Source organism: Balaenoptera physalus (genome assembly GCF_965194825.1).
Source record: "Balaenoptera physalus genome assembly, chromosome: 15".
NCBI classification, from domain to species: Eukaryota; Metazoa; Chordata; class Mammalia; order Artiodactyla; family Balaenopteridae; genus Balaenoptera; species Balaenoptera physalus.
Genome location: NC_138894.1, coordinates 4,234,753 through 4,261,224, shown reverse-complemented (window position 1 = coordinate 4,261,224; position 26,472 = coordinate 4,234,753). Strand labels below are relative to the sequence as shown.

General features: G+C 41.4%; 2 protein-coding genes across 2 annotated transcripts in view; both read left to right on the top strand.

The window, feature by feature from the left end:
* MRPS9 (mitochondrial ribosomal protein S9) overlaps nucleotides 1–25,596 on the top strand; it is a 49,467-nt gene extending 23,871 nt beyond the window's left edge. The window contains exons 5-11 of the mRNA XM_082426392.1: nucleotides 1,924–2,003; nucleotides 10,909–10,994; nucleotides 11,898–11,973; nucleotides 17,497–17,665; nucleotides 18,607–18,715; nucleotides 22,634–22,803; nucleotides 24,382–25,596. Of these exons, the coding sequence (XP_082282518.1) occupies nucleotides 1,924–2,003; nucleotides 10,909–10,994; nucleotides 11,898–11,973; nucleotides 17,497–17,665; nucleotides 18,607–18,715; nucleotides 22,634–22,803; nucleotides 24,382–24,473 (782 nt within the window). The 3' untranslated portion in view covers nucleotides 24,474–25,596. The remainder of the gene's footprint in view (nucleotides 1–1,923; nucleotides 2,004–10,908; nucleotides 10,995–11,897; nucleotides 11,974–17,496; nucleotides 17,666–18,606; nucleotides 18,716–22,633; nucleotides 22,804–24,381) is intronic.
* The window catches only part of GPR45 (G protein-coupled receptor 45), a 96,795-nt gene continuing 88,929 nt past the window's right edge, over nucleotides 18,607–26,472 (top strand). The window contains exon 1 of the mRNA XM_082426387.1: nucleotides 18,607–18,715. The gene's annotated coding sequence lies outside the window, so the exon portion shown is untranslated. The remainder of the gene's footprint in view (nucleotides 18,716–26,472) is intronic.

Below are 26,472 nucleotides of genomic sequence, written 5' to 3'. Positions count from 1 at the left end.
TCTTGATCACTCTCTACTTTCACAATATACTGAAAATTGCATAGTAGAGTTATAAATAACTGGAAAATATACAAGATTCCATGAAGTCTTTTTTTTTTTTTTTTTTTTTTTAGAAATTCACATTTATTTATTTATTTATTTATTTATGAATGACTGTGTTGAGTCTTCGTTTCTGTGCGAGGGCTTTCTCTAGTTGCGGCGAGCGGGGGCCACTCTTCATCGCGGTGCGCAGGCCTCTCACCATCGCGGCCTTTCTTGTTGTGGAGCACAGGCTCCAGACGCGCAGGCTCAGTAATTGTGGCTCACGGGCCCAGTTGCTCCGTGGCATGTGGGATCTTCCCAGACCAGGGCTCGAACCCGTGTGCCCTGCATTGGCAGGCAGATTCTCAACCCCTGCGCCACCAGGGAAGCCCTCCATGAAGTCTTTGAAAGTGGTGTTGGAGAACCATTTAATTCATCAGTAAGCCATTGGCAAATAAGAATGTGTTTTTATTTTTCAAGCCAAGCACTGTATCTAGACATTTTTCACCATTTGTTATGAAATTTTGGTCTTCATTTTAAATGTATGCACTTAAAGTGTTCTGTGTGTAATCCAGTTACCCCAGAAGAGGAAGATACCCTACATAGTGTACAGGTGATGTTTTAAAAGAAAAGAGTGTATTATTCAAAAAACTGTAATGGAGTAATGACTCTCTTTGTTGGACAAAATAATGCATGTTTGGATTTCTGCCTCACAGACATAAATTTCAGATCGATTAAATTTATGATCATGAAAACGTACAAAAATTCCAGAAGCAAATATGGGAAAATAGTTTTTAGAAAGCCCGAAGTCTTAAAGCAGGTTTTCTCAATGGGGGTGATATTGCCCCCAAGGGGGTGTAAATTGGTTCGCAGGAGGTGAAAAAAGCTATTGCAATGTTTGTGGCCCTCCAAAGGGCCACAGTATACATCAGTGGATATGCAGTGTATCTGCGGTATTAAGATTTCATGGGGAGGCAGGCAGTTAGGGAGAAAAGTGTCTGAAAAGGTGCCTTAGTAGGAATGATAATGAAGAAACAGCTGAGAAGCACTGCCGTAGAGGAAAAGTGACAGAGTCTACTGTGCACATACACTTCAAACGTCTTGATTATGAAAGACGCCACAAACAAAATTTAAAGGCAAGTGACAGACTGGGAGAAAAGAGTTTACAACTCATGTAATAGAGGAGTGCAGTCTTCGTGTTTGGAGTTCTCGCACGTTGTTAACAGAGAAACAGCTCAGCACAGATACGGGAAGAGGACATGGAGCTGGTGTTTGCTTTATTTACTGCAGCAGCTCCGTTTCCCAGTTTGTTGGGTGGTTGTTAGATGTGAACGACCATCTGTATTTCAGAAGGAATTACACATAACATCTTTGCGGGGCCCCTTCTGTTTTAAACTTTTCAAACTCTTGGAGGTATCTCACCACAGAGTTGAAAGAAATAACGGGGCACGGAAAAATCCATTTTGTTTTTTTCTTTCTTATAGTATTCCTGTCTCTAATTTCCTAACTGTATTACATAATTGACTTTATCAGTTTTCCTTTTTAAGAACATGGGAGTGCGTTGTATTTACAGCCAAACATAAATTTTTTTGTTCTAGCAAGATGACTTTGGTATTTTGTGTGTTTATTTAAAACATATTACAGAAATTCTCATGGTGAAATATTTAGGAATGTTTTATCAAATATAAACGTTGCTTTGTATTAATGGGTATGAAATATTAAATATCCTAAATATTTACATGTTAAACCTGCCAAACTAAATTCTAAATATTAATGCTATTTTGTTATTTTAAAAGTTAATCAGAATTAAAAATGTGTCTTCTTGCAGAATTATGAATTGCAATTAAATACAAGCTATTTGGTCTCTGTATATTTTTATTTTTGTTTATTTGTTTTCATTAGCAATCCAGTGGGGAGAAGATGGCCGCCCATTTCATTTTCTCTTTTATACTGGCAAACAGTCATATTATTCATTAATGCATGTAAGTATATTACATTTATGGTAAATAATATGAACTGTAAGCTAAGTAACTAATGATAGCAGAGATTTCCCTCAGCTTCAGAATTTACCTAGTGTGTTTCGTAATGGACAAAAAAATAAGACTTCCAGAGGCAAGACAGTATGTTGAAAGGCTTTATATTTTATTAATTCATTTTTGCTAAAGGTAAGCATTAGAGAATTTATGTCAGAATGGCTTGTCCTTAAAATGCTTTTACTTCCAAACTGAGGTCATATTGGGAGATAGATGCTCAGCTCAGTATCAATGCATGGGTGTGCGTCAAGGTGGGACCTGAATCAGGAAAGGGGCTGTCAGGGCGGTGGGGCGCTCACCTTGGGGGAGAGGCAAGTCCTTCTCTCTACCCTTTAGTTATTCCTATACGATTTTTGCTTTGCATAGGTCAGTGTAGTGTAAGAGTCTAGAATTTGGGTTCAACAGGCCTAGGAAGTGCTTTTATTACTTGTTGCCTTCCAGCTGCGTGTGCGTGTACTGGGGACAGGTCTTATTTTCTTGCAGAGCCGTGAGTTGGTTGATGGTGCGCACACCGGGGAGTCCCCTACAGTTACCGTGACAAAAGCCCGGATGCTAATACCCAGTTTGAAACAACAGAACCCACTTTATTTTTAGAACATGGTGTCAAGTTTTATTTTATTCATATACGAGTTTTACAAGTCACAGAAGTTGTCCCTGGGCCTTCCCATCCGCAGTCAGCTCTCGGGGGGCTCGGCTCGCAAGCACACGTGGACTCTGTCGAGCTGGCTGGTGTTTATTTGTGCTCCGCAAACCCAGAGGACAAAGTCCCCACTTGTCAGGTACATTTATTTCTCGGGGAAAAAAAGAAAACCTTCTTTTCACTTTTTGTTGACCTTGGGCAAATGAGCTTCTTGCCCTGGCAGAAATGAAATGAATGATGGATGCGGAGAGTGTCTTTGCTGAGTAATGGAGCTGGGCTTCTGCTCTCCGCCCAGGCTCTGCGCACAGCCTGAGGCTGCCCAGGGACCCCTGCTGCTCATTTAAATAGGTATGTCAAATCTGCCTCACGACGCCGCTGGTTTGATCTGTGGTAATATTTGTGAAGGTTCCATATGGACTCGAGCCCCCTGCAGTGCTGAGAAATAATGTACAACGCTTCATGGTGCAGACGCAAATTTCCCCTGAAAAGGGATGCAGCGCTGCGTTTTAGCTGTCGGAGGGGATGATGGAGCTGGCGCGCTAGGCCTGTCAACTTGTTACACGGATGGGTTGCACGCAGCGAAGCTGTGGAAAATCTGTGCCTTTTAACTTTTCTACTTAATCACGGTTGTAGCATTGCCTTTAGACTGTATGCTACATTAATTCTCTTCCTGCCTTCTGCCTTTCATCCCAAGTTTCACGGAAAAAAGTAAAGCATGCGGGTCTTGTAGAGGAGCCTTATCAAACAGCTGTCATCTGACAAGCCATTTGCATTTGTTTTGGCTGAAACTGAGCAACCCAAGGGCAAGATGTTTTGTTGCATTTCATCATAATGAAGAAATTACACATTGTATAAGAGGCCTAACTTTATTTATGAGTTTTAAAAGGGATTGCTCAAGAAATTGGTCGGTTTCTCAGTGGATAAAATTCTACCCCACTCTTGACTAGAATGTCAAATTACATCCAGTTTATAAACAGTCTTTTTGCATCATGTAGTTGCCTTGCATATAGGAGAGTTCTTTGAGCTTCTGTGTGTTAGTTAAATTCAGTAATTTAGGTCTGTCCATTTGTTGCATAGTTTGACCCCCGAACACTGTGGGTTTGGTATTTGTTTTATTGTTCATCGGAACAGTTTACACATGTAAATTACAGATATTTTGGTTTAACTTGAGCATGTTAATTCAGGTAATTAATAAACCCTTGTATTTTCAAAAATGCATCTTACGGAACTTTAAAGTAATTACATGTATGGAAAAAGGATAAATGTTTTCCTAAATATATACCAACCGCTTGAGCCTCATGTGTGGCAGATGTTATGACTCACAGCTGTGGTCATTGCCTGGATGGTGCAGGTCAGCATCATGCTAGGTGCTGTTTGTTACTCTGAAATAGAATGTGACTAAATATTCACTGTTCAGCGCACAAGAGTGGTTTCCTAGTGAATCAGGGATGGCATATAAAATAAGACGGTAGAACTTGAAACTGCCCCCCAGGTTGGCTCCCTCCGTGGTTCTTCCCGCTCTTGGTGGGGGCAGGGGTCCGTTCCATTCTGTGGGAGGGTGACCCCCCCGCCACCATCCCACTGCAGCAAGGGGACCAGCCCCGCAAAGACTGTGGCAGGTGGGCGGGAAGTGAATCGTTGTTGCTGCCGTTGCTTTTTGTTGATGCAGTTTCTTCCCATGTGAGGGGGTGAAAGACACTAAGGCAAGCTCTGTTTTCCATGTCCTGGACCGGCTGTGATTGTGTGAGCTGTGGCCGTCACGGCCATGCTTTTTGTGAGAAAAGCACAGCTCTCAGCATGTTTGCAGTTCTGCCCAGAGGCCTTTGTGATGTCCCTTAACCTTTATCTTCGGTAATAACATCAATGCTGCTTTTTAGCATTTGGTCACTGCTCGCGTGTTAAAGTTGTGTGTTACATTACAGCAGCGAATAAAAGGCGGGCCTGATGCAGCTTCCGGTTAAGGGTAATGTGCAGTGCTTAAGTGAGCACTGTTTCCAGTTAACCCGTAGTTAGTCCATCCAGGTTTTTTTGTGGAGAAGTCGGGAGGATTTTGAGGGAGGAGGAGGATGAGAAGAAAGAAGCGGTTCATTGTTCCCGCCGAACAATGAACCGAACAAGCTGATGGGAAAGCGCAAGGTGAAGGGAAACGCACCGGTCCACGGGGCTGGGGTCGCAGACTCTGAGTGTGTAACATTCTAAGGGCTCATCGTCAGGTTGGCTGGAATTGCCACCTTCCTGTGGCCTCAACCGTACACCTGTCTTTAGGTTCCTGGGAAGGTCAATAAAAACCATTTATTTTACAAAATAGCAAATAGGGTGTACATATGTAATGAACGAAGTATGAAACAGTACTAACAAGTAAATTCTTAAACAGTGAAAGGTAGTTTAAGAAGAAATAAGGGCTGTACGGGGTTTCTCAAAGGATCGTTGAGGACTGAGGGGGCTCCGGGCTGGATGGCCCTGCTCATCCGTCTTTTTTACCCCAAATGCATGACTTTCCGTCTCCTTAACAGCCCTGTAACCAGTGGAACTTGTGTGCTTCTCAGACATGATTTAGAGTTTCCGCGTAGCGTTTCAGGAGCAGAAAGAAGAAAGAGTAAAAGGAGTTTCCAGAAACAACTGAACCGAAATGTGAAGGAGAGGGAAGACTTTTTAGAGGGTGTGTGCGTCTGAAGTGGAGCAGGTGCTGTACCAGAGGAGAGCTGAGCTGCGTGTCCGGGGGTGGGGGAGGAGACCTGCCTGCGCAGCTAAGGGCTAGGCCGGTGGCTGTGCCCTTGGGTCCCAGCTGCCCCAGGCACCCCTGCCCGCCTCAGCTGGAGCTGCCCAGGCGACCGGGCGGGGCGGGCAGGCAGAGGGGCTGCCTTCATGAACGGGGCGGTCGCAACCTGGGCAGTTGTGCAGGTCCTTTAATCCTAAGACAGATGTTAATTCCCGTTCACTCCTCCTGTCAACACCTAGGTTTCTGAATATCTTGAAACTCACTAAAAGTGAGTTGAAAATTGTTTTAAACTCATTGTGGGAGGTGATTATTTGACTCTGAAGTGGGAATCCTTTTGTAAAATATGATTCATTAAGACAGGGCATGGCTGTAATATAGCCTTTCTCAAAGTGCTTTCTGAGGAACCCTGGTTATAAAAGCTTCAAGAAAGGGTCTCTGAAATTAAGCTCATTTGGGAATGCTGCATATTGTATACAGCACTGGGAAACTAATAAGGAGACACTTAGCGTGATAAAAGCTCCGTGACGCCCTTCAGTAGAGAAACACTGCTGCTCAAACGTGTTGGATCACGGAACTGTTTCTACCCAAAACACCTTTTAACATCCCGTGAAACCAGAGCTTGGGAAAAGCTGTATAAAACATGGGAGACACTGTAAGTTGTCAGAAACAGTAAGCTTCTATTGACATTTTACATCAGCTCACCTACCCCAACGTTAAAGATAAGGCTCTGCATGTCTAAAAACTATACTGGGAATTTAGCATCCTATAGAAACCTCATTTATATTTTAGGACTAGTTTTACAGTAAACATTGGAGTATTTTCAGAGTGTTTCTATAAATTGAAGGAATTATACGGCCACAGATGAAATTTTTACCCTAAAAAGTATAAAATTAAGGAATAAGTAGATCATTATGTACTTAAACTATTCTGCTGAATTGGGGGGAAAAGTTTAAAATATGAAAAAGTACAAAGTAATTCTAATCCTAATAATGTGTGTATAAACAGGATTCATTTGCCTGGCTTATTTAGAAATTCTCCAGTTTATTTTAAGCGACTTAAACCTTCCGTGTTCATGCAGTAGCCCAGGGAGGGGTCTGAGGCCTCACTGTATGGAGGTTCCGGAGTCAACAAGCAGAAGTTCCGGAGGCTTCGTATCACAGAATTCTCTGCATCCTCCTTGTCCCCTGGGGGTGAATACTGAAAACTTTTGAAGAAGTGCTCTTTAAAAATGGAATTAAAGTAGTGACCCTTCCCACAGTGAGGTATTGTGAAATAACTACGACTGTGTAAAGTGCTTCTTTTTAGAAAGCTACAGACCTGTGCTGACATGTGTCTGTGTGCTGTTTTAAGTTCTTTCTTGGCAGCAGGAGTTAATTCAGTAACTAATTCAGCAACGAACTGCTGTTCTAGAAGTATCTTTAATATACATTTTCCTCATATTGATATATGAATAATTACCATTGTGTATCTTGTATGTTCTAAGTGTAACAGTTGGGAAAATTAATTTTTAAAAACTGATTCAACTTATTGCCTCTGTTGATTTCAATCAGATTACTTCTTTTATAATGGCAAAATTGTTTTTATAATATATGATGGAGCTTTCAGTAGTAAAAATATATGGTATCTGAGTCACAACCACTTCTATGTAATTATTCCCGGGTGCGTACTTTCCCAGAGTACTTGTCTAACATGACCTATATGTGAGATTATTTCCTTTTTTTATGTTGAGTAGCATTACACGAAGTATACGCTGTATAGCATAATGTATTTACAAAGTGATAGCTAGGGTCTACCATAGAAGTATGTCACTTGGAGCTTCAGGTAAATAGCATGATAAAAACCATGATAAATGAATTATATGTATATTTATTCCAGTTGGTTTTATATATGCCAGTAGCCAAAAAATTGAGAAGATTGTTATTTAGAAAATTTATTTTCTGTGATTTTTTTTTTTCAACAAACATATTTTAAGTCGCTTACTTTTTCTGTATTGAACTAGTATCTAAGATGATCATTACAGTTAGTTATTACATATTTTGTATATCAAAATACAGTTGACTTTTTCTATACCACCATCCTAAGAAATGTTGTTTGTTTACCCTTCCTAAAATTGGAATTTCAGCACGGTTAATACAACCAAAGCAGGATTTGGTAGAGACTGAAGATGATACTGCTCGTGCTGTTGGGAGAGTTCAGTTAAAGCATTTCTCTCCTGTACCCTGAGCATCTGGTATTTCCAAATTAGGCACCTTCTAAATTCGATTCATACATTATGGAAATCTGATGACATGAGGGGTGGATAGGCTTGCTTTGATTTTATGAAATATTAATCATAGCTGTGATTAATGATTCAGCATTTCACATCTGGGTTATTCCTGTCATATTTGAAAATTATACTGTTAAATACAGTATATAAACTTAGTGTAGGTGGGGTCATGCTAATTCTCTAGCGTCCCTTAAAAATTAAGTGGAAATTTAACAATCTACCAGAAGCTAGCACTGATAATCTGTGATGTTGACAGTTCCTGGCGTATTTTATACCCTCAAGGATTTTTTGATGTAAATTAGTGCACCTCTCTTCAGGGAGTTGAAGCTATAGAATGTACTTCCCAGAGGACTGTTGTCTCTGACTAACCAAGATAGAATCTCAGGAGTGGTTTTACTATCTAGAAAAGAAAGAAAAATAGAAATAGTGCACCAGTAAAACTGTTTTCGATTATTTGACTCCTGAATGCCATACCTCACCCCTGTATCATTTCTTGACCACTACTGTAGGCCAGGCAGTATGCTAAGTGCCTTACATATATTTTCCTATTTAAAGAAGTGTATGAGGGGGCTTAAAGAGCATTATATAACTTGATGAATTACAACCATCAAAGCATGTGCCATAAATGAATAGAACTTACCACGTTCGAAATTTGACGTGTACTCTTCATGGATGGTTTTCTCATATTCCACATTTTTTCTGGTGATGTTACTTACACTGTTTATGCATTTTTATGGAGCTAAATATAACACTGGAAGGTAGTAGCAGAGCGCAAGAAAGTTTTAAGAAAAATATGAACTTAAAAATTGCTCAGAATCACTGGAAAATGATGACAAATTTAGCACCCCAAATTTTGACTTGAAACTTCACCTATGAAGCAGATCAATTATTTTTGTTTTAGTTGCCTTGGTTATTCCAGAAAATTAAATAAACCCTTATAACCAGGTAGGGTGTCTTACTACCGTTGTTGGTGTTCTCTTGGATTCATATTTTTAAGGTAGATTTGAAAGATACAACATCTCTTACTAAGGACTCTCAGAATCTCAGGGCTCTGGAGCAGCCCAGCGTGGAGACGTGGAGACTGATGCCATCCTGCTCCCACAGACCCCAGCGGGAGCAGGCTTCCGGGGGCGGGGCGGGCGGTGCAGGTGCACAGCGAGATGCTGCTTGCACACGTCTGTCCCCTTCGTGCAAGGCGGGGAGGATTCATTTTGTGGGGTTTTTTATTCTCCCTCTGTTTTACCTGTTCAGAGCACTTCAGAATTGCTTTCTAGAAATAGGTACATAGAAATTTTTCTGATACACTATTCAGTTGGGCTTACAACTCACTATCTTAGCCTTTAAATATGAATTTCAGTTACCCTAACTACAGTCAAATGCGGCTTACCAGTTCTCAGGAGACAAGTTGTATGGTTTTAAGTTGCATAGCAGGGACACGTTCTGTATGTGGATGGCTCCTATTAGTTCTTGCTTTCTTCAGAGTGGACAGTTTGTTTTGAATTATCAGATACATTTTTCTGCTGCTACAGGTGATGGATTTATACTTTGAGTATAGTTGTAGAGATAGTTATTCTTAATCTGTGCCCTAAAATTGAATTAACCTCATTTGTCCCCAGAGTTCCAGTGTTTAGATCCAAACTTCAGGGTGCGTTACTTGGGGGCATCGTTCAGACAGATCACTGGGCCCCCCTCCCAAGAGGTTCCTCTTGGGAAAGTCTGGGTTGGGGCCTGAGAATTTACATTTTTAACCTAGTGCTTGGGCTAGATGCTGCTGCTGTCTGCTTCTGCTGGGAGCTTAGCTTTAGAATCACTGAACTATTGATAGCGATTGTTTCACCCTGTCGGAGATGCTCGGCCCAGTTTTACTGTTTCTAAGTGCTGCTGCTTTTCTTATTCTTTTCTAAGTTATCAGTCCTACTACCCTTACTGAAAACAAACAAAACAAAACAAAACACACTCTTACGAGTCTCCCGACTACAGGAAATGAACTTATCCTTCTCTCACCAAGAAGTCCTGGCCCATGGAGCATAATCTCAGCTTTTCTCATCTATATTTATGAAACTCAAAGGCTCGGTCTTTACATCCTTTTTCCTCCCTCCCTCCCTCCCTCCCTCCCTTCCTACATTCTTTTTCCCCTTGAGAGAAATGGATTCCTGAAAAGAGGGTGCAGAATGAAGATAGTCAAATGCAGGCACTGGTAAATACAAAGGGAGTAGCAGAGGGGCACGTGTAGTCTTAGAGCAGACTCTCCATCAGCAGCATTTTGATATAATATGACGCTCTAATCAGCACCCACAAGAGGTTGTCCCCAAAACTGGAAATTATGAAGACTGTTTTAAATAGGGATAGACATCTCTATGAGTAACAAGTTGTGTCTTCTGAGATTGGCTGATGGTGTTGGACGGTGTCATGATTAAGTAAGAAAAAATGTTTATATCATCTCTAGCTCATCCTTTGAAAACGTCTGTCCCTTAGGTATTAGTATGGTAGGTTATGTGTACATTATAAACGAATACACAGAGATTGGATTTGAGTCCTCAAGTTTGCTCAGTCAAAAAAATTGGGAGACAGTTGCATTATTCTGCTTATTGTAAACTCATTTCCTGGAAATCGTATTTCATTGATAACCGTTATTGCCAGATTAGTGCTTACAAAATGGTAAATTTTTTCCTACTTGCATTATGATTTAACAGGTGACATACATTCACAGACTTTGTTAGAAAGTAAATCAATAGAAATCAAATAATGAAAAATAAATATTAATAGAAAACTTTTTAAGATACAGACTACATGGTAAAGACATCTTATATGTTAAAATCTTTTACTGGTAATTCTCTAAGTTTAAACGCATATTGCTATATAAATTATGATTTTTTTAAGGAAAAGTTTTGGTTCTCTTTGTGGAACTCTTAAGGAAAATAAATAGCTTATAACTTTATTTTGTTTTTACTAACCTCACTGAGTTGTAAACCTTCTATAGAGTTTTTTAAAAATCATTTGAAATAAAGTGTGTTACTATGTATGATACTAAATTCTCATTGAAATTACTCCACCATTCTTTAGTTTGAATGAGAAATAGCATTGTTAAAAAACATTTTCAGTAATCCTTGCTGTGCAGCTGTGACTTGAGGAGGGCGCTTCTGAGATGAGGTGCTCAGGGGAGACCTAAAGGGAGGTAATGGTGCGCCGTCTCTCTTGGTTTAATGTATGTGTGTGTTATTTGCCACAGGGAGCATACGGAAAGCTACTAGATGTAGAAAACCGTCAAGACCAGCTGCGAGCCAAAGGTCTGTTTTCAGAAAAAACTAAAGCCAAGTAAGTTCTTTTTTGCATTAAAATATATGAGAACATATAACTAAAAACATAACATAACATATAACATAACTAAAAACATACCACTTATCATTGGTGTTTTTTAGGCATACCTAAAAGCCTAAAAATTTGTTCGTTATTTCAGCATTAATCATTAAAATTCCAAATAATAGGTGATTTCTTTTTTGTTTGGGAGGATGTAAATATTAAGGTTATTATTTTTATATTACTTCATTCTAGATTTGTATGTTAAGTGGCACTTACTGTATTTGAATATTATTTCTTTAGAATTTTTGTGTATGTAACTGTGCATTTATATGCCCGTATATATACATATATGTGTGTGTGTGTGTATTTTGTATTTGAAGGTTTGTTGCTTCCATTTAGCAAACAGTGATAGATTAGATCCATTGACCTGACCAACCAGTTTTAAATTTGGGGCTGGTTATTCACATATTTCTTCCTATGCAAAAGACACAAGTTTCTGAATATACCTAGTTTTAGTTGTAAATACTACCCCTAGGCTTTTATTTGGATTTCATTACTACTTTAGTCCATTGACAGATTAACTCTGTGTCCGTAACATAGCCTTTAAAGTAAATTATGAAAAGCAAGCACAGTTTTAATTTTTGAGAAACCTAGTGACTTGAATATCATCAAATGGGTTCCCCAGTGCCATGTCTAACTCTGCGAATGGAACATTTGCTAGACTGGGTATCTTTTCTAAAGTAGATTGAGGAAATGAAATAACGTGTCTCAAAAATCATTTACTTGGATGAAATTTTACAGCTATATAGTACAAAAATGTGTTTCCCAATCAAGAATCGCTACTACTTGTGGGATCTTTTGTGATATAACTCATTGCATGGTTAATTTAAAAGAGAATATAATGTGATATTTTAACAGAGACCCGATTGGCAGCAGATGGCTGATTAAGGAGGAACTGGAAGAAATGTTAGTGGAAAAACTGTCAGATCAAGATGTGAGTAATTAATCTTTTTAATTTAAGGGGACCTGTGCCGTAGGATTGTAGACAGTTGCTGTATTTAGGATCCTAATAGTAACGTGCCTCAGAGGCAGGTGTTCATAAGACGGTTTTCCTTTTAAAACACGTGGAGCTGATTTCTGCCCTGGGAGGGTCAGGAAGGTGGCGTGCCTGGCCCCCAGACCCTCCTCCACAAGTGACACATGGAGCTGATTTCTGCCCTGGGAGGGTCAGGAAGGTGGCGTGCCTGGTCCCCAGACCCTCCTCCACAAGTGCGCTTGCATCCTCTGCCCCTTGTTCAGGGGAGCATGGCAGCTGTCATTTTTCACCTCCTTCAGTAAAGCGGGTGCTAATTTTACAAGCTAATGATAAGTGTAAGGGGTTGTTACAGGTTAAGTAGAAAAGAAATGAAGCGCATGGTTACTTTCCTGGCTTACCAATGCAGTATCCACACGGCCAGTATGTTTCCTCTTGGAATCGGCAAAACCACCTGTATCAGAATCACCTGGAATGCGGGTTACAAAATGCAGTTCCCAAGGTTCAGACCTCACGCAGAATTTCCATGGGTGTCACCCAGGAATTCACAGTTTCAGCAGGCTCCCCCAGTGAATGTTAAAGCCTATGAATGTGGTGACCCCTGCTTTAGGTCTTAGTCTGATTCTTTTTTTGCTCAATGTTCTAATATATGCCAGTATTATCACAGGAAATTTGATGTTTTAAATGTGTTGATGTTCTAAATTTAGATTATTTCTGGAAGAGGGGAGTATAGAAAAATTTCACAAATTGTTCCAAGAAAGGTTTTTTCCTTCCATGGCAGTGGGTAACATTGTTAGTACCTTGCTGCCGTGTAGATTTCAAGTCATATGCTTAAATTGCTCTTTTCTTCATTTAACGTATTGTAGAAATTAATGTTTTGGAAAAGTTGCATTTTGCTTAACTAAGGTGTCAGGCATTTGGTGAGTTGAAGATCTGAAATTAATTTCTAATATCCTAACTGCCAAGTCAGTATCACTGCACTTGGATCCAACTGAAAAACCTCTCTTTGCTTCTTCATTGAATGAATCATGTCAGTGTTTCCTGTTTTCTGGCTGCTTTGATTTTTATAATACAGGTTTGTTTGTTTTCATTTTGAAAACATCCCAAGGACTTTGTTATAGGTGTGCAGCTATGAAAACAAAACAACCAAATACATAGGTATCTTTGTACTTTGGGCAGCTGGATGTTGGAAGAAATCCTGAAGCTGATGGCTGGTGTCAAGATGAGGAAGGCAAGGGTAGTCAGTGATGTCTTGAACCGTGATCCCAGTTCATAAGCAAGGCTGTGTCATACCTGTAGTTGCCTCCTTGTGTGTTCGAGGGTATTACAGCCGGTGCAGAGGAACTGAGAACAGCTGAGGAAGGACAGGCCTGTGAATGAAGGTGATGGAGCTTTACCAGGCTGGGTACCGCAGGTGGCTAGTAGTTCACTCTTCCTCAGACAGTTGCCTTCTCTAGTATTGTTACATCACAGGAAGCAATACTTGAAGCAGCCCTTTTAATCTTACTTGTGAGATTTTTTTTTTTTTTTTCTTTTTCTTCTCTGATTGCCGTGGCTAGGACTTCCAGAACTATGTTGAATAATAGTGGTGAGAGTGGACATCCTTGTCTCGTTCCTGATCTTAGAGGAAATGCTTTCAGTTTTTCACCATTGAGAATGATGTTTGCTGTGGGTTTGTCATATAAGGCCTTTATTATGTTGAGGTAGTTTCCCTCTATGCCCACTTTCTGGAGAGTTTTTATCAGAAATGGGTGTTGAATTTTGTCAAAAGCTTTTTCTGCATCTATTGAGATGATCATATGGTTTTTATTCTTCAATTTGTTAATATGGTGTATCACATTGATTGATTTGCATATATTGAAGAATCCTTGCATCCCTGGGATAAATCCCACTTGGTCGTGGTGTATGATCCTTTTAATGTGTTGTTGGATTCTGTTTGCTAGTATTTTGTTGAGGATTTTTGCATCTATATTCATCAGTGATATTGGTCTGTAATTTTCTTTTTTTGTAGTGTCTTTGTCTGGTTTTGGTATCAGGGTGATGGTGGCCTCATAGAATGAGTTTGGGAGTGTTCCTTCCTCTGCAATTTTTTGGAAGAGTTTGAGAAGGATGGGTGTTAGCTCTTCTCTAAATGTTTGGTAGAATTCACCTGTGAAGCCATCTGGTCCTGGACTTTTGTTTGTTGGAAGATTTTTAATCACAGTTTCAATTTCATTACTTGTGATTGGTCTGTTCATATTTTCTGTTTCTTCCTGGTTCAGTCTTGGAAGGTTATACCTTTCTAAGAATTTGTCCATTTCTTCCAGGTTGTCCATTTTATTGGCATAGAGTTGCTTGTAGTAGTCTCTTAGGATGCTTTGTATTTCTGCGGTGTCTGTTGTAACTTCTCCTTTTTCATTTCTAACTTTATTGATTTGAGTCTTCTCCCTCTTTTTCTTGATGAGTCTGGCTAATGGCTTATCAATTTTGTTTATCTTCTCAAAGAACCAGCTTTTAGTTTTATTGATCTTTGCTATTGTTTTCTTTGTTTCTATTTCATTTATTTCTGCTCTGATCTTTATGATTTCTTTCCTTCTGCTAACTTTGGGTTTGTTTGTTCTCTAGTTTCTTTAGGTGTAAGGTTAGATTGTTTACTTGAGATTTTTCTTGTTTCTTTAGGTAGGCTTGTATAGCTATAAACTTCCCTCTTAGAACCGCTTTTGCTGCATCCCATAGGTTTTGGGTCGTCGTGTTTTCATTGTCATTTGTCTCTAGGTATTTTTTTATTTCCTCTTTGATTTCTTCAGTGATCTCTTGGTTATTTAGTAACGTATTGTTTAGCCTCCATGTGTTTGTCTTTTTTACGTTTTTTTCCCTGTAATTCATTTCTAATCTCATAGCGTTGTGGTCAGAAAAGATGCTTGATATGATTTCAATTTTCTTAAATTTACTGAGGCTTGACTTGTGACCCAAGATGTGATCTATCCTGGAGAATGTTCTGTGCGCACTTGAGAAGAACGTGTAATCTGCTGTTTTTGGATGGAATGTCCTATATATATCAATTAAATCTATCTGGTCTATTGTGTCATTTAAAGCTTCTGTTTCCTTATTTATTTTCAATTTGGGTGATCTGTCCATTGGTGTAAGTGAAGTGTTAAAGTCCCCCACTAATATTGTGTTACTGTCGATTTCCTCTTTTATAGCTGTTAGCAGTTGCCTTATGTATTGAGGTGCTCCTATGTTGGGTGCATATATATTTATAATTGTTATATCTTCTTCATGGATTGATCCCTGGATCATTATGTAGTGTCCTTCCTTGTCTCTTTTAACATTCTTTATTTTAAAGTCTATTTTATCTGATATGAGTATAGCTACTCCAGCTTTCTTTTGATTTCCATTTGCATGGAATATCTTTTTCCATCCCCTCACTTTCAGTCTGTATGTGTCCCTAGGTCTAAAGTGGGTCTCTTGTAGACAGCATATATATGGGTCTTGTTTTTGTATCCATTCAGCCAGTCTGTGTCTTTTGGTTGGGGCATTTAATCCATTCACGTTTAAGGTAATTATCGATATGTATGTTCCTATGACCATTTTCTTAATTGCTTTGGGTTTGTTTTTGTAGGTCCTTTTCTTCTCTTGTGTTTCCCACTTAGAGAAGTTCGTTTAGCATTTGTTGTAGAGCTGGTTTGGTGGTGCTGAATTCTCTTAGCTTTTGCTTGTCTGTAAAGCTTTTGATTTCTCCATCAAATCTAAATGAGATCCTAGCCGGGTAAAGTAATCTTGGTTGTATGTTCTTCCCTTTCATCACTTTAAGTATATCATGCCACTCCCTTCTGGCTTGCAGAGTTTCTGCTGAGAAATCAGCTGTTAACCTTATGGGAGTTCCCTTGTATGTTATTTGTCGTTTTTCCCTTGTTGCTTTCAATAATTTTTCTTTGTCTTTAATTTTTGCCACTTTGATTACTATGTGTCTCGGCGTGTTTCTCCTTGGGTTTATTCTGTATGGGACTCTCTGCGCTTCCTGGACTTGGGTGGCTATTTCCTTTCCCATGTTAGGGAAGTTTTCGACTATAATCTCTTCAAATATTTTCTCTGGTCCTTTCTCTCTCTCTTCTCCTTCTGGGACCCCTATAATGCGAATGTTGTTGCGTTTAATGTTGTCCCAGAGGTCTCTTAGGCTGTCTTCATTTCTTTTCATTCTTTTTTCTTTAGTCTGTTCCGCAGCAGTGAATTCCACCATTCTGTCTTCCAGGTCACTTATCCGTTCTTCTGCCTCAGTTATTCTGCTATTGATTCCTTCTAGTGTAGTTTTCATTTCAGTTATTGTATTGGTCATCTCTGTTTGTTTGTTCTTTAATTCTTCTAGGTCTTTGTTAATCATTTCTTGCATCTTCTCAATCTTTGCCTCCATTCTTATTCCGAGGTCCTGGATCATCTTCACTATCATTATTCTGAATTCTTTTTCTGGAAGGTTGCCTATTTCCACTTCATTTAGTTGTTTTTCTGGGGTTTTTTCTTGTTCCTTCATCTGGTACATAGCCCTCTGCCTTTTCATCTTCTCTATCTTTCTGTAACTGTGGTTTTTGGTCCACAGGCTGCAGGATTGTAGTTTTTCTTGCTTCTGTTGTCTGCCCTCTGGTCGAGATTTTTATATATTTCAAATTATTAATGGCAGATTTTCACTGTAAAGGCAGTGGTAACAAAGATGAGTATGACTTTTAGGGTTGGCAAAACATAAATAAGGTTATCAAAAACTGGGTTTCACTCTCCATGCTAAGGATCTCAAGTATCAGTTGTTTCCTTCTGCATAAACACTTTAGAGTGATTACTCTGGCTTCTAATTTTAAGGGGTTAATACCAAGTTGTTTACTTTCTAATCACATGTTCAAGAACTATTAAAAAAAAATGCACTGAGTAGCAAGGGTAATTTATTTCAAGAGGTTGCCCTTTAAGTCAAGTATCTCTTGAATTTTTAAATAGCTTGATTGTTCGGTTTTAAAGGAAATCATAAACATTAAAGTAACACAGCTTGAACAGCTAAAGATACATTTGCCAAATGTATTATGAAATGTAGTTTAAGAGGTACGTTTTCTCAAAATCAGACTCTTCCCGTTTTACTGTACGAAACTTGCTGGAAATTATTTGTGAAGCGCCTCTTGATACACTTCTAATAAAAGAGTAGAAATTACACTTAAAGATCATCTAAGTATTTTTTTGAAAATGAATTTAAATTTCACCTTCATGTAATCCTGATACAGAGAAATGGATTTTTCTTTGAATGATAAATCTCTTTGTTTCTCGAAAGAAAAGATTGAGCACTAAAGGTACACAGGGAAAGTGCTGCATGTGCACGCTGTTTTAAAAGCAGCATGAAGTTGCGGAAGTGTCATCCTGTCAAAATTCATCAAGAAAAGCAACATTGGAAAGATCAAGTATATAAAAATAGAAAAAATTTAGCAAATGCAATTACACTTGCATCTCCTAATGAATTTTTATTGTCTGCAGTATGCACAGTTCATTCGGCTGCTGGAAAGGTTATCGGCGTTGCCGTGTGACGAGGCTGAAGAAGAATTTGTGGGCAGGTTCCGCAGGAGTGTAACCATTCAATCGAAAAAACAGCTGATTGAGCCTGTGCAGTATGACGAGAAGGGTATGGCCTTCAGCACAGGCCGAGGTAATGCACCCGTGGAGAGAGAACACACCCCACCCCCGCCCCGCCAAGGATTGGGAAATGGCCGGATGTTTATTTGCTCTTGCCCTTTGGTGTTCATTTTGTTTGTTTATTTTTGCTGCTGCTACGCTGGATTTCCGAATATTAAGGTTCTGTTGATGTTTTTAAAAACTGAACTTTATAATGTTGCAAGAAAAAAATGTGGACACATACCTACACAATCATATTAACACTTTGTATTTTCACATTTTCAACTGGTAGAAACAACAAAATGCAGGTTTGTTATAAAGGTTTAGGTTTCTAAATAAAGGTTTCTTATATTAAATGAAAATTTTCGGTGAACCTGCACGTCAGATGCTAAAACTACAAAATGTTAAAACTTTAGGTCCTCGACTCACATCTTCCTTGTAGGTGTACAGAGACATTTGACATGGTGTAACTTTAAAGAATTGAGTTATTAAATGATACATCTGCAACTTTAAAAAATTTTACATCATTCCTTTATCATTTTCAGTTAATGTTTTCAAAGAAGTGTGACCTTTCCTAAGGATTCCTTTTATTTCTACCAATTATAACTTTATTTTACTATTCATATATTTTTAAAATTATACGATTGATATATTCTTATTAATTTAAAAAGAACACTATGTAAATTGATTTTTTTAATAATATAAATAAATCTGAATTACTTTGTTGAAACTAAAATCATTGTAGTGTTTCTAAAATGGGATTAAAGAACAAAATCACCCCATAGTAAGCTTTATTACGTCAATTATTGTGTAGTTTGCCTGTTCTATTTTTGTTTGACTTGTAGTAATTATAGAACTTTCTTGTATAGAATGTTACATATTGTTATTTTGGGGGAAAAAATTTAATATAGTTTTGCCTCTGTCAAAGCATTGGTCCTCAAGATGTTCACTAATAGATGTCTTGTATTTTTAAAGGTAACAGAAAGACTGCAAAGGCAGAAGTGGCCGTTTATGACCATGGAAGTGGGAAGATAGAAGTAAATGGGGTCGACTACCTGCTGTACTTTCCGGTGACTCAGGACAGGTGAGGTCTTTGTTTTGGTTTTGCTTTTTGTTTTTAAAGAAAATGTACTTTATCATAGGTCACGATCAACTAAGGCTTATGATTTTCTGATTATACTTGTCTGCATGATTATTTCTCTTTACTAATAGAATATATCAAACTAGCTAGAGGGATGCTGTCACTATTTTTTATGTCGTTTTCCAGATTTTTAGAGCATCTCTAGAATTCCTCATTAATTGCATCTTCCTCCCCTTCTCATCAGATCATACTGCAAGTTGAGTGCCTCGGGGTCTTATGTTCTGAAATGCAGCTGTGCCACCTCTGCTTGCTGGGTTTGGGGATGGGCAGCCACAAAACAACGAAAACCAACCTTGTTTGGCACTTACCATCGTAAATATTAGAAAAAGTTCGCTTTATCACTTTGGATTTTTTTCTATTCACAGAAAATTTTATATATATATATATATGTATGTATATTGAGCAAGCAAAGAAACCTGACATTTATATATTAAAATAAGAGCTCCTCAGGCTTTGCTTAGTTCCCATGGCTACATGTGGCCGTTTTAGTCTTTGAACTTTGTATCCCGTGGAGGAACAGACGTGAATTATAAGTCGGTGTTACAGCTCAGCCCCACTAAGCGTGCCCATCTGAGATGCGTTCCTGAGTCGCTGTGTAAGGCCCCTTCTTGAGATGGCTGTGATTTTCCCAGTCGTTAGTGTCGTCCTGCGCAAGTCACAGCAGTTCTGCACCGTTCGTTCCTGTCTTCCTAATCTCCTCCTGGTTCCTGCAGTGGTGTTTAGGGTCAGAAGGGTTAAGGCTCTTATGATCCCAACGCTTATGTCGGGAAAGAGGACCCTGCCAGTGTAGTGTAAGCTTCTGGACGGAATAATTACTTCAGGAAACGTATGTGTATTTTATTTGTGTGTGTGTGTGCGTCAAGAAGTAGCCCACTCTAAGTCTGTTTAGTAGGAATTAGACTAATTCTGCCATCATCCTCTCAGGGAAGCCGACGGAGGAAGCTCTTATCTGTCTTACCAAAAGCCAGAGAAAGCCGTAACTTCAGCGTTACGACTGCTGTAAGGAATGGCATTTGATCAATAGCCGCTGTTCATTTGTTTTCAGATGTGACTCCTGATGATTTAATAGCAGGTCTCGATTTCGGCTCTATCTCACAATTAAACTGCACCCTTAGAACTCATCCTTCAGTCTGATGCAGCGGGCATTTGCTAAGGGTTGTCTGTGTGCCCAGGCTTGCTCTTGGCTTTGCGAAGATACCAGAGCTATGTGAGATACGGTTTCTGTTGTCAAGAAGCTCCCTATCTGATTGGGAAGCCTGAGGCTAGTCTTGGTGGGATAGGCGCCCAAACCGCCTCACCGTCTTTCAGTAGCTGTCGGGATTTATAGCAGCCGTGCTACTCGGGGACTGGCCTTTCCTCCTGCACGAGTGGCTCACGAGCTTACAGATGAGCAGGGAGGTGACCACTGACCAGTAGTAGGGAGACGGCCGAGCCAGGAATCGGTGATCTTGATTCTAGGTCTGTTTTCCAGCTGTGTGAACTCAGCCAAGATGCTTAAAGGTCACCTCCCTAAATGGTAGGAGGGAGTTGGACTTGATGATCTCTGAGGTGCTTGCCTGAAGGTCAGTTTGAACTGCTTGCTTTTCTTTCCAGGGTCCTTTCTTTAAGCTGTTTTTACACAGACAGCAAACAGGTCATTGGGAGTGTCGACTGTGTTCCTTCCTCGCGTTGTCAGAAATTTTGTGTTTATTCGTTCACTTAGCAGACACTTAACGCGATGTGCCTGGTGCTGTGTGGGGTACACAGAGCAATGCTTTCTGATTTGGAAAGGCCTTTGCTCTGTCACTCAGCCAGTGAAGCAACTCTTAATTGATCACCTGTACAAAGGGAGTACTTTCCTCACATGGCACTAACCGTGTAATAGAGGAGACAAGTTAGCATCTTAAGCAGTCACAGAAAAATAAGACTACGTGATTTTATATATGTACCAGGTTATGTGCTGCACAATTGGTGCCGTAGGAGTGGCATTCAGAGAAGATTGAAGGAGGAAATTTTTTTTTTTCAAAATAACTTTGATTATATAACAAAGAGCAAAATAAAATTGATTGTTTTAGCTCAGGATGTCATCTGAGGTCACTGAGAGGAGAGGTTTGTGAAGTATTTTCATGCCTGTAACTGTTTCTGCGTGTACGAGTGTGAGTCCAGATTAATTAAGACCGATAGGTACGTCATCGTTTTCCGCTGTACCCTTTGGGTGTTGCTTTCTCTCTTCCTAGACTCAGTGTCGCGCTCAGTGTGCACCAGCTTCCCGACCGTGCAGACTCCGCTTCCTCAGGTCCTTTCTCGCCTTGACCAGCCTGACTCAAGTGCTCTCATAGAGCCTGAATTTTTTCCCCAAATTTTAGTCTCAGTTTTTTAATCTATATAAGCATTTGTTAGGGAATCTTAAAGTTTTAGGAATTAAAACAGATAAACATTTAAGCTCCCAAACGAGTAGGTGAGCAGGGCGTCACTCGCCTGCACAGTCGTGTCAGGCAGCGTGGGCCTGTGATGTGCCAAAGACAGTGCCTTAGGTTCCATACTGACCTCGGTGTCCTGGCTGGAAATGACGGGGGTAGATTGTCAGCCTCTACATTTTCTTTAGCTCTTATAATACAGCTATTAGTTATAATATCGTTGACCCTTGAACAATGTGGAGGTTGGGATTTTCCCAGCACAGTGGAAAATCTGAGTATAACCTTCCCGTTGGCTCTTTGTATCGAGTTTCCTCATGCAGGGATTCGGCCACTGTGGATGGTGTAGGTCTGTAGTGTTTACTGTTGAAAAAAGTCCACGTGTCAGCGGGCCTGCACAGTTCAAACCCATGTTGTGCAAAGGTCAACTGTAGTACTACTTTTGTAACATCCCTGCTTTTCATTTGGTTGCTTTGGAACATTTGTTCAAAGAAAATAAGACTAGCTTTAGGTCGTTTCATGCCTGTTTTCTATTGTAGGGCTTGTTTCACTCCTGTTGGAGCAGCATCCCTGGTGAAGCAGTATTGTGACAGATTGCAGTTAACTCTGCCTTCCGAGCTCTTGTTGTGTCCGTCCACACCACCGGGGCTTGCTCCGCTAGTGTGTGGTCCAGGGGGTAACATCCACCACTCAGCGCCACTGTGTGACGATCACCTTTACTTGGGGGATCCAGAAAGCTACGGTGCCAGACCAAACGAGCAAATGCAGTATTCAGTATTCATCAGCTTTTCTAAGTAAAATTCATAAGAGCTATCAAGGCAAAAGCAGTCCCTTGTTTGTGAGTGAGAAGAAGGCCCAGGGCAGTCTGCCTGTCCCAGCCTCTGGCCCTGGCCCTGCCTGGGCCGCGTGGGTGCTTGCTGGCTGTGGGGCAGGCGGGCCTGCCTGGTTTGTCGGGGCCACCGGGCAGCACCCTGCAGCCGAGGGAACTGCAGTCAGAGTGCGTGTCTCAGTGGGAAAACGTCGAGCGTGGTTTGTGACTTTAAAACTCACGGTGTCCGGACGAGCACAGACCTTATACAGATACATCACAGTACACTTTACTTAGTGAACCCAAAGGGCACTTGATAGTTGCTTGGGAAGGCCTGTTAATATTACGTCTGATCATTGAGTCCAGAGAGGTTGGATTCAGTGGATTCAAGGCGTTCTCCCAGCTTTCAGACTTCTTTATGAGGTTATGCTCAAGCCTCGCAAAATGCCCGTGAGGCAAGCAGGATCAGCAAACAGCTGGGGCGTGCTGTCGTGCCCGAGAGAAAGAGGCCCGGCCCTGCTCTCAGCGAGCCTCTGAGTGCTGGAGACGCTCGTGTTCCTGCGTCTAGTGTGGGTCTTACAAACGTCCAGAATGTGAGCAGCCTGTAAAGTTGTGTATCTTCGCAGTGAACCTAACTCTGCCTCTCGTGCTGTGCCTTAGAGAACAGCTGATGTTCCCTTTCCACTTCCTCGACCGGCTTGGACAGCACGACGTGACCTGCACGGTGTCGGGGGGCGGGCGGGCGGCGCAGGCGGGGGCCATCCGCTTGGCGACGGCGAGAGCCTTGTGCAGCTTTGTCACCGAGGACGAGGTCGAGTGGATGCGCCAAGGTGCGAGTTCAGGTGGGCGGGGCCGGGTCACCCTCGAGTCTTCATCCGACTCCGTTTTGTGTCGGGCACGTGGGCGGTGGCTTTTGTTTTATCATAGCAATTTGTAATCGTTATTCGATTTAATGATGGAACCCCTAAGGTGTTTCTCTCCAGAGTTATTGGAGATTCCTTTTCCACTGTGATATTAGTTCGAATTTCATTTCCCTTACTCACTCTGTGTGACCCTGTCACCTAGCCGTGAATTCAGGAGTCTCTGCACAGGGGGAGAAGGGTTCTACGATCAACATGTTCGTTAGCGTCCGCATTTCACAGTCAGTCGGGGTAGCTCTAGCCGAGGAGTATCTTCCCACCATTTGTGAAGGAGGAAAGCACTTCGGACACTGCCGACTGGCTGTGTGGCCTCAGCAAGGCCCCCGGCGCCTCTGGGTCCAGGAGCCCCTCCGGGCAAGTGACGTGGGCCCTGCCCCTGCCCTCCCACTGCGCCGCTGGGGTTCTGATCCCACGCTGCAGATAGGGCCACCCGTAGCTTAGGCAAGTTAATTTTTTTAAGCCCCTAAGAATCCATTTGCTTATAAACGGTTCACCATTTTGTAGGATTCATATCTAGTCATTAAAATCATTTGATAGGACCTCACTTAACAATTCTGCTAGTTTGAGTTTCTGTGCATAATGAAAAGTAATAAAGCATCATTACTTATTATTTAAACTAGAATTTAGACAGGTCTTGTTTGCATTCCACACAAAACGTTGTTTTATTCCGTGCCCCCTAAGTACAAGTAAATGCAAGAGCTATGGGTATATGACAAGCGTAAGATGTGAATTTTGCCTTTGCTGTGTGGCCATTGAAAGTACCCTAATAAAATACAGAAGCCTCGCATACAGTGAAGAGAAGTGCTAGTGTTGGAAAGGTGAAAAAGACAGTGAGAAACTCCGGTCTGTTTACATATTTATAAACACAGTTAAAGAGTTTTCTCGTCGCTGGTGTTCTCGCGGGAGTTACAACATCCCACGGCTGGACCACCGCTGGGCGCACCCGTCGGGGCCGTCTTCTGAGTGACCCGTTTATTGCTCAGAAGCTGTAATTAGAAGAATAAGTTTCTTTTCTCAGATATGTTTGATAAGTCATATTACGTGTCAGTATGTTCACGGGCACTGTTACTGTATCGTGTCTGTATACTTCCACACGCTTTGCCCCCAGGAAGTTTTTCTTTTCTCCCTCTTGAAACTTTCACATCTGTAATAGTAAGTGTGCCGGGCAAGTTCCCTGGCAGTGAGTCGTGACTGGCACACCAGAGCAGCTTTGTCTTAAGTTGAACAAGTTTAAAAACCAACAAGGAGTCACACCTCTCATAGGAGAAGAAAAGCAGACTCAAGTAATGTACCTGGTGTTTGTCTCAGAAATTGGGAAAATGGCTTAGGAGAGTGAAAGCGGACTGCTGTCATGAGTTGTATATGAGGCTGGGAATTGCTTGTGGGCCTGGTGCTTTTCCTCTGACAGCAGGAGCTGCCAATTCACGCGGTTCTCCTGCTTTCCTGCGCTTTCCATGGTTCATAAAGGCGTCTCTTTTTATGCTGCAGCGGGACTGCTTACTGCCGATCCCCGTGTCAGAGAGCGGAAGAAGCCAGGCCAGGAGGGAGCCCGCAGGAAGTTCACCTGGAAGAAGCGCTGAGTGTTCTGGGCGGGAAAGGAGAGGGCCGCTGTGCACCTGGCACGCGGCAGACGCGCGGGAGACGGTTGCTGGCTGGGGTGAAGCAGCACCATCAGACGTTTGAGTTGTGAGATGATTTACTCTAAAATGCAATGTTGTAAAGGTTACCTTCTAAAAATAATTATTTAAAACTGTTCAGCTTTGTTCTGCTGCTTTACTTTTAAAACTTTTTCAGAAGAGAGCTTTAGAAGCATAACTCAGAATCTTGGCATATTCGACGTGAAAGGAGCATTCAGCAAAATCCAATCAAGAGACCGCCTTTTGCGGATGGAAAGGCCCAGCCCCACAGATCTGCCCCACCAGAGCCGCACTGCTAACCTAATGTCAGGACGGACTTGGACTCACTCCCCCTAACTCGGTCGTTTTCCCGGAGAGTAGTTGTTACGGCATATCTTTCAAGACTGGCGGATGAGAGGCTTGTTGAGAAGAGTGAAGCCCGTGGAGCGTCTTTGTCCGGAGCCCAGCCGAATCTCTGCAGAAGACAACAGGCCAGTCCCCCCCAGACCCCGGCAGCCACGATTCCACTCTCTGCTTCTGAGTGTGACTCCTCTTTTTTTTTTTTAAAGATTCTACATATAAGTGATACCATGCCCGAGTTTGCCTTTCTCTTTCTGGCTTATTTCACTTAGCATAGTACCTTCCAAGTTGGGTACAGACTTGCAGTTACAGTATGAATTAGTTCTGAGGATCTGGCTTTGGCGTGTCTGTGAAACCTTGAAATAGTTCCAGAGTTCTATACATGCGTCACTTTTTCTGGGCTACGTAGTTCCATTGCTCTCACAAGATGCCCAGAGGGGTCCCTCCCTATGATACTGAGAACCACGGGCATGAGGAGGGTTTGGGGGGTTTTTCAAGGACAGTAAGTCCACCCTTTGTGTGCAGCCGTAGATCCAGCAGGCGAAGCAGACACCGTGGTGAGATCTCGGGCCTGACCTGGTGGGAGCAGGTGTCAAGGGTATATCGGTCATAATCTTTATCTGGCTGGGAGGAGGGTATATGAGTGTCCGCTTTACTATACCTTTCAAATGTGATACGTGTGATTTTTATTATGAACCATTTTATGATAAAAGTGAATGAAAGACCACCGTGAGTCGGGATGTAGGAGCTCGAGAACAGTCTCCGGGGCTTATGTGTGACCTCGGGCAGCTGACCTCCTTACAACTGGGTGTTCGCTCGTGAGGAGGGGAGGACACCCTGCCCTGTCCCAGGGTTAGAGAGTTTAGTAAAATCCACAGGAGCCGCGGAGCCCAGAGCAGGTCCTCTATCAGTGTTGGTTGTGATTTTCCTCAAGAAACCCCTCCTTAACCTCTGTCGTTTGGTTAAACCCAAGTGCACAGGATCTCAATTGGACGAGGGAAGGAGTGGGGGTCATGGTGTAAACAGGCAGTTAACTTGAAAATGAATGACAGTTCACCGCCTTGACTCCTCAGAAAAAACAAACACGATGCTGTGTGTGGGGTAGCTGAGCGCTGTACACCGAGTGTTTCCATGTGTCTGTTAAGTCGTCCAGGCTGCACTCGATCCAGCAGCCCCACAGACACAGGTGCTCGGCCCTCACACACCACGGGAGGTGGCAGCCGGCCAGGAGCTCTCAGTGTTCATAAGGGAGGGCCAGCACCTTGTGTGTGCACGAGCATTGATGTCAAGCGCCTCTACCAGGAAGCCTGTGACCCATTCCCCCAAATTAACAGTCCAGGAGCCATAAAAATCATCATCATCATCGCACAGAAATACTGCCACCTTCTTTGGTGACCAACTTTGTGGGCTACAGAAAATTTTCTTCTTATTGTAAGCCTTTGGTTAAGACACAGTAAACTCATTACTGAAAATTGAAAGTAATCTTTGAGCACTAAGCTATAAAAACTACTGAGCTTCAACACTGAGCAAAATATTGTCAAAGAATTTTTTTCTGTCATTTTTCGGAAAATATAAATTACTACAGAGGTGCAAAATGTGGGAA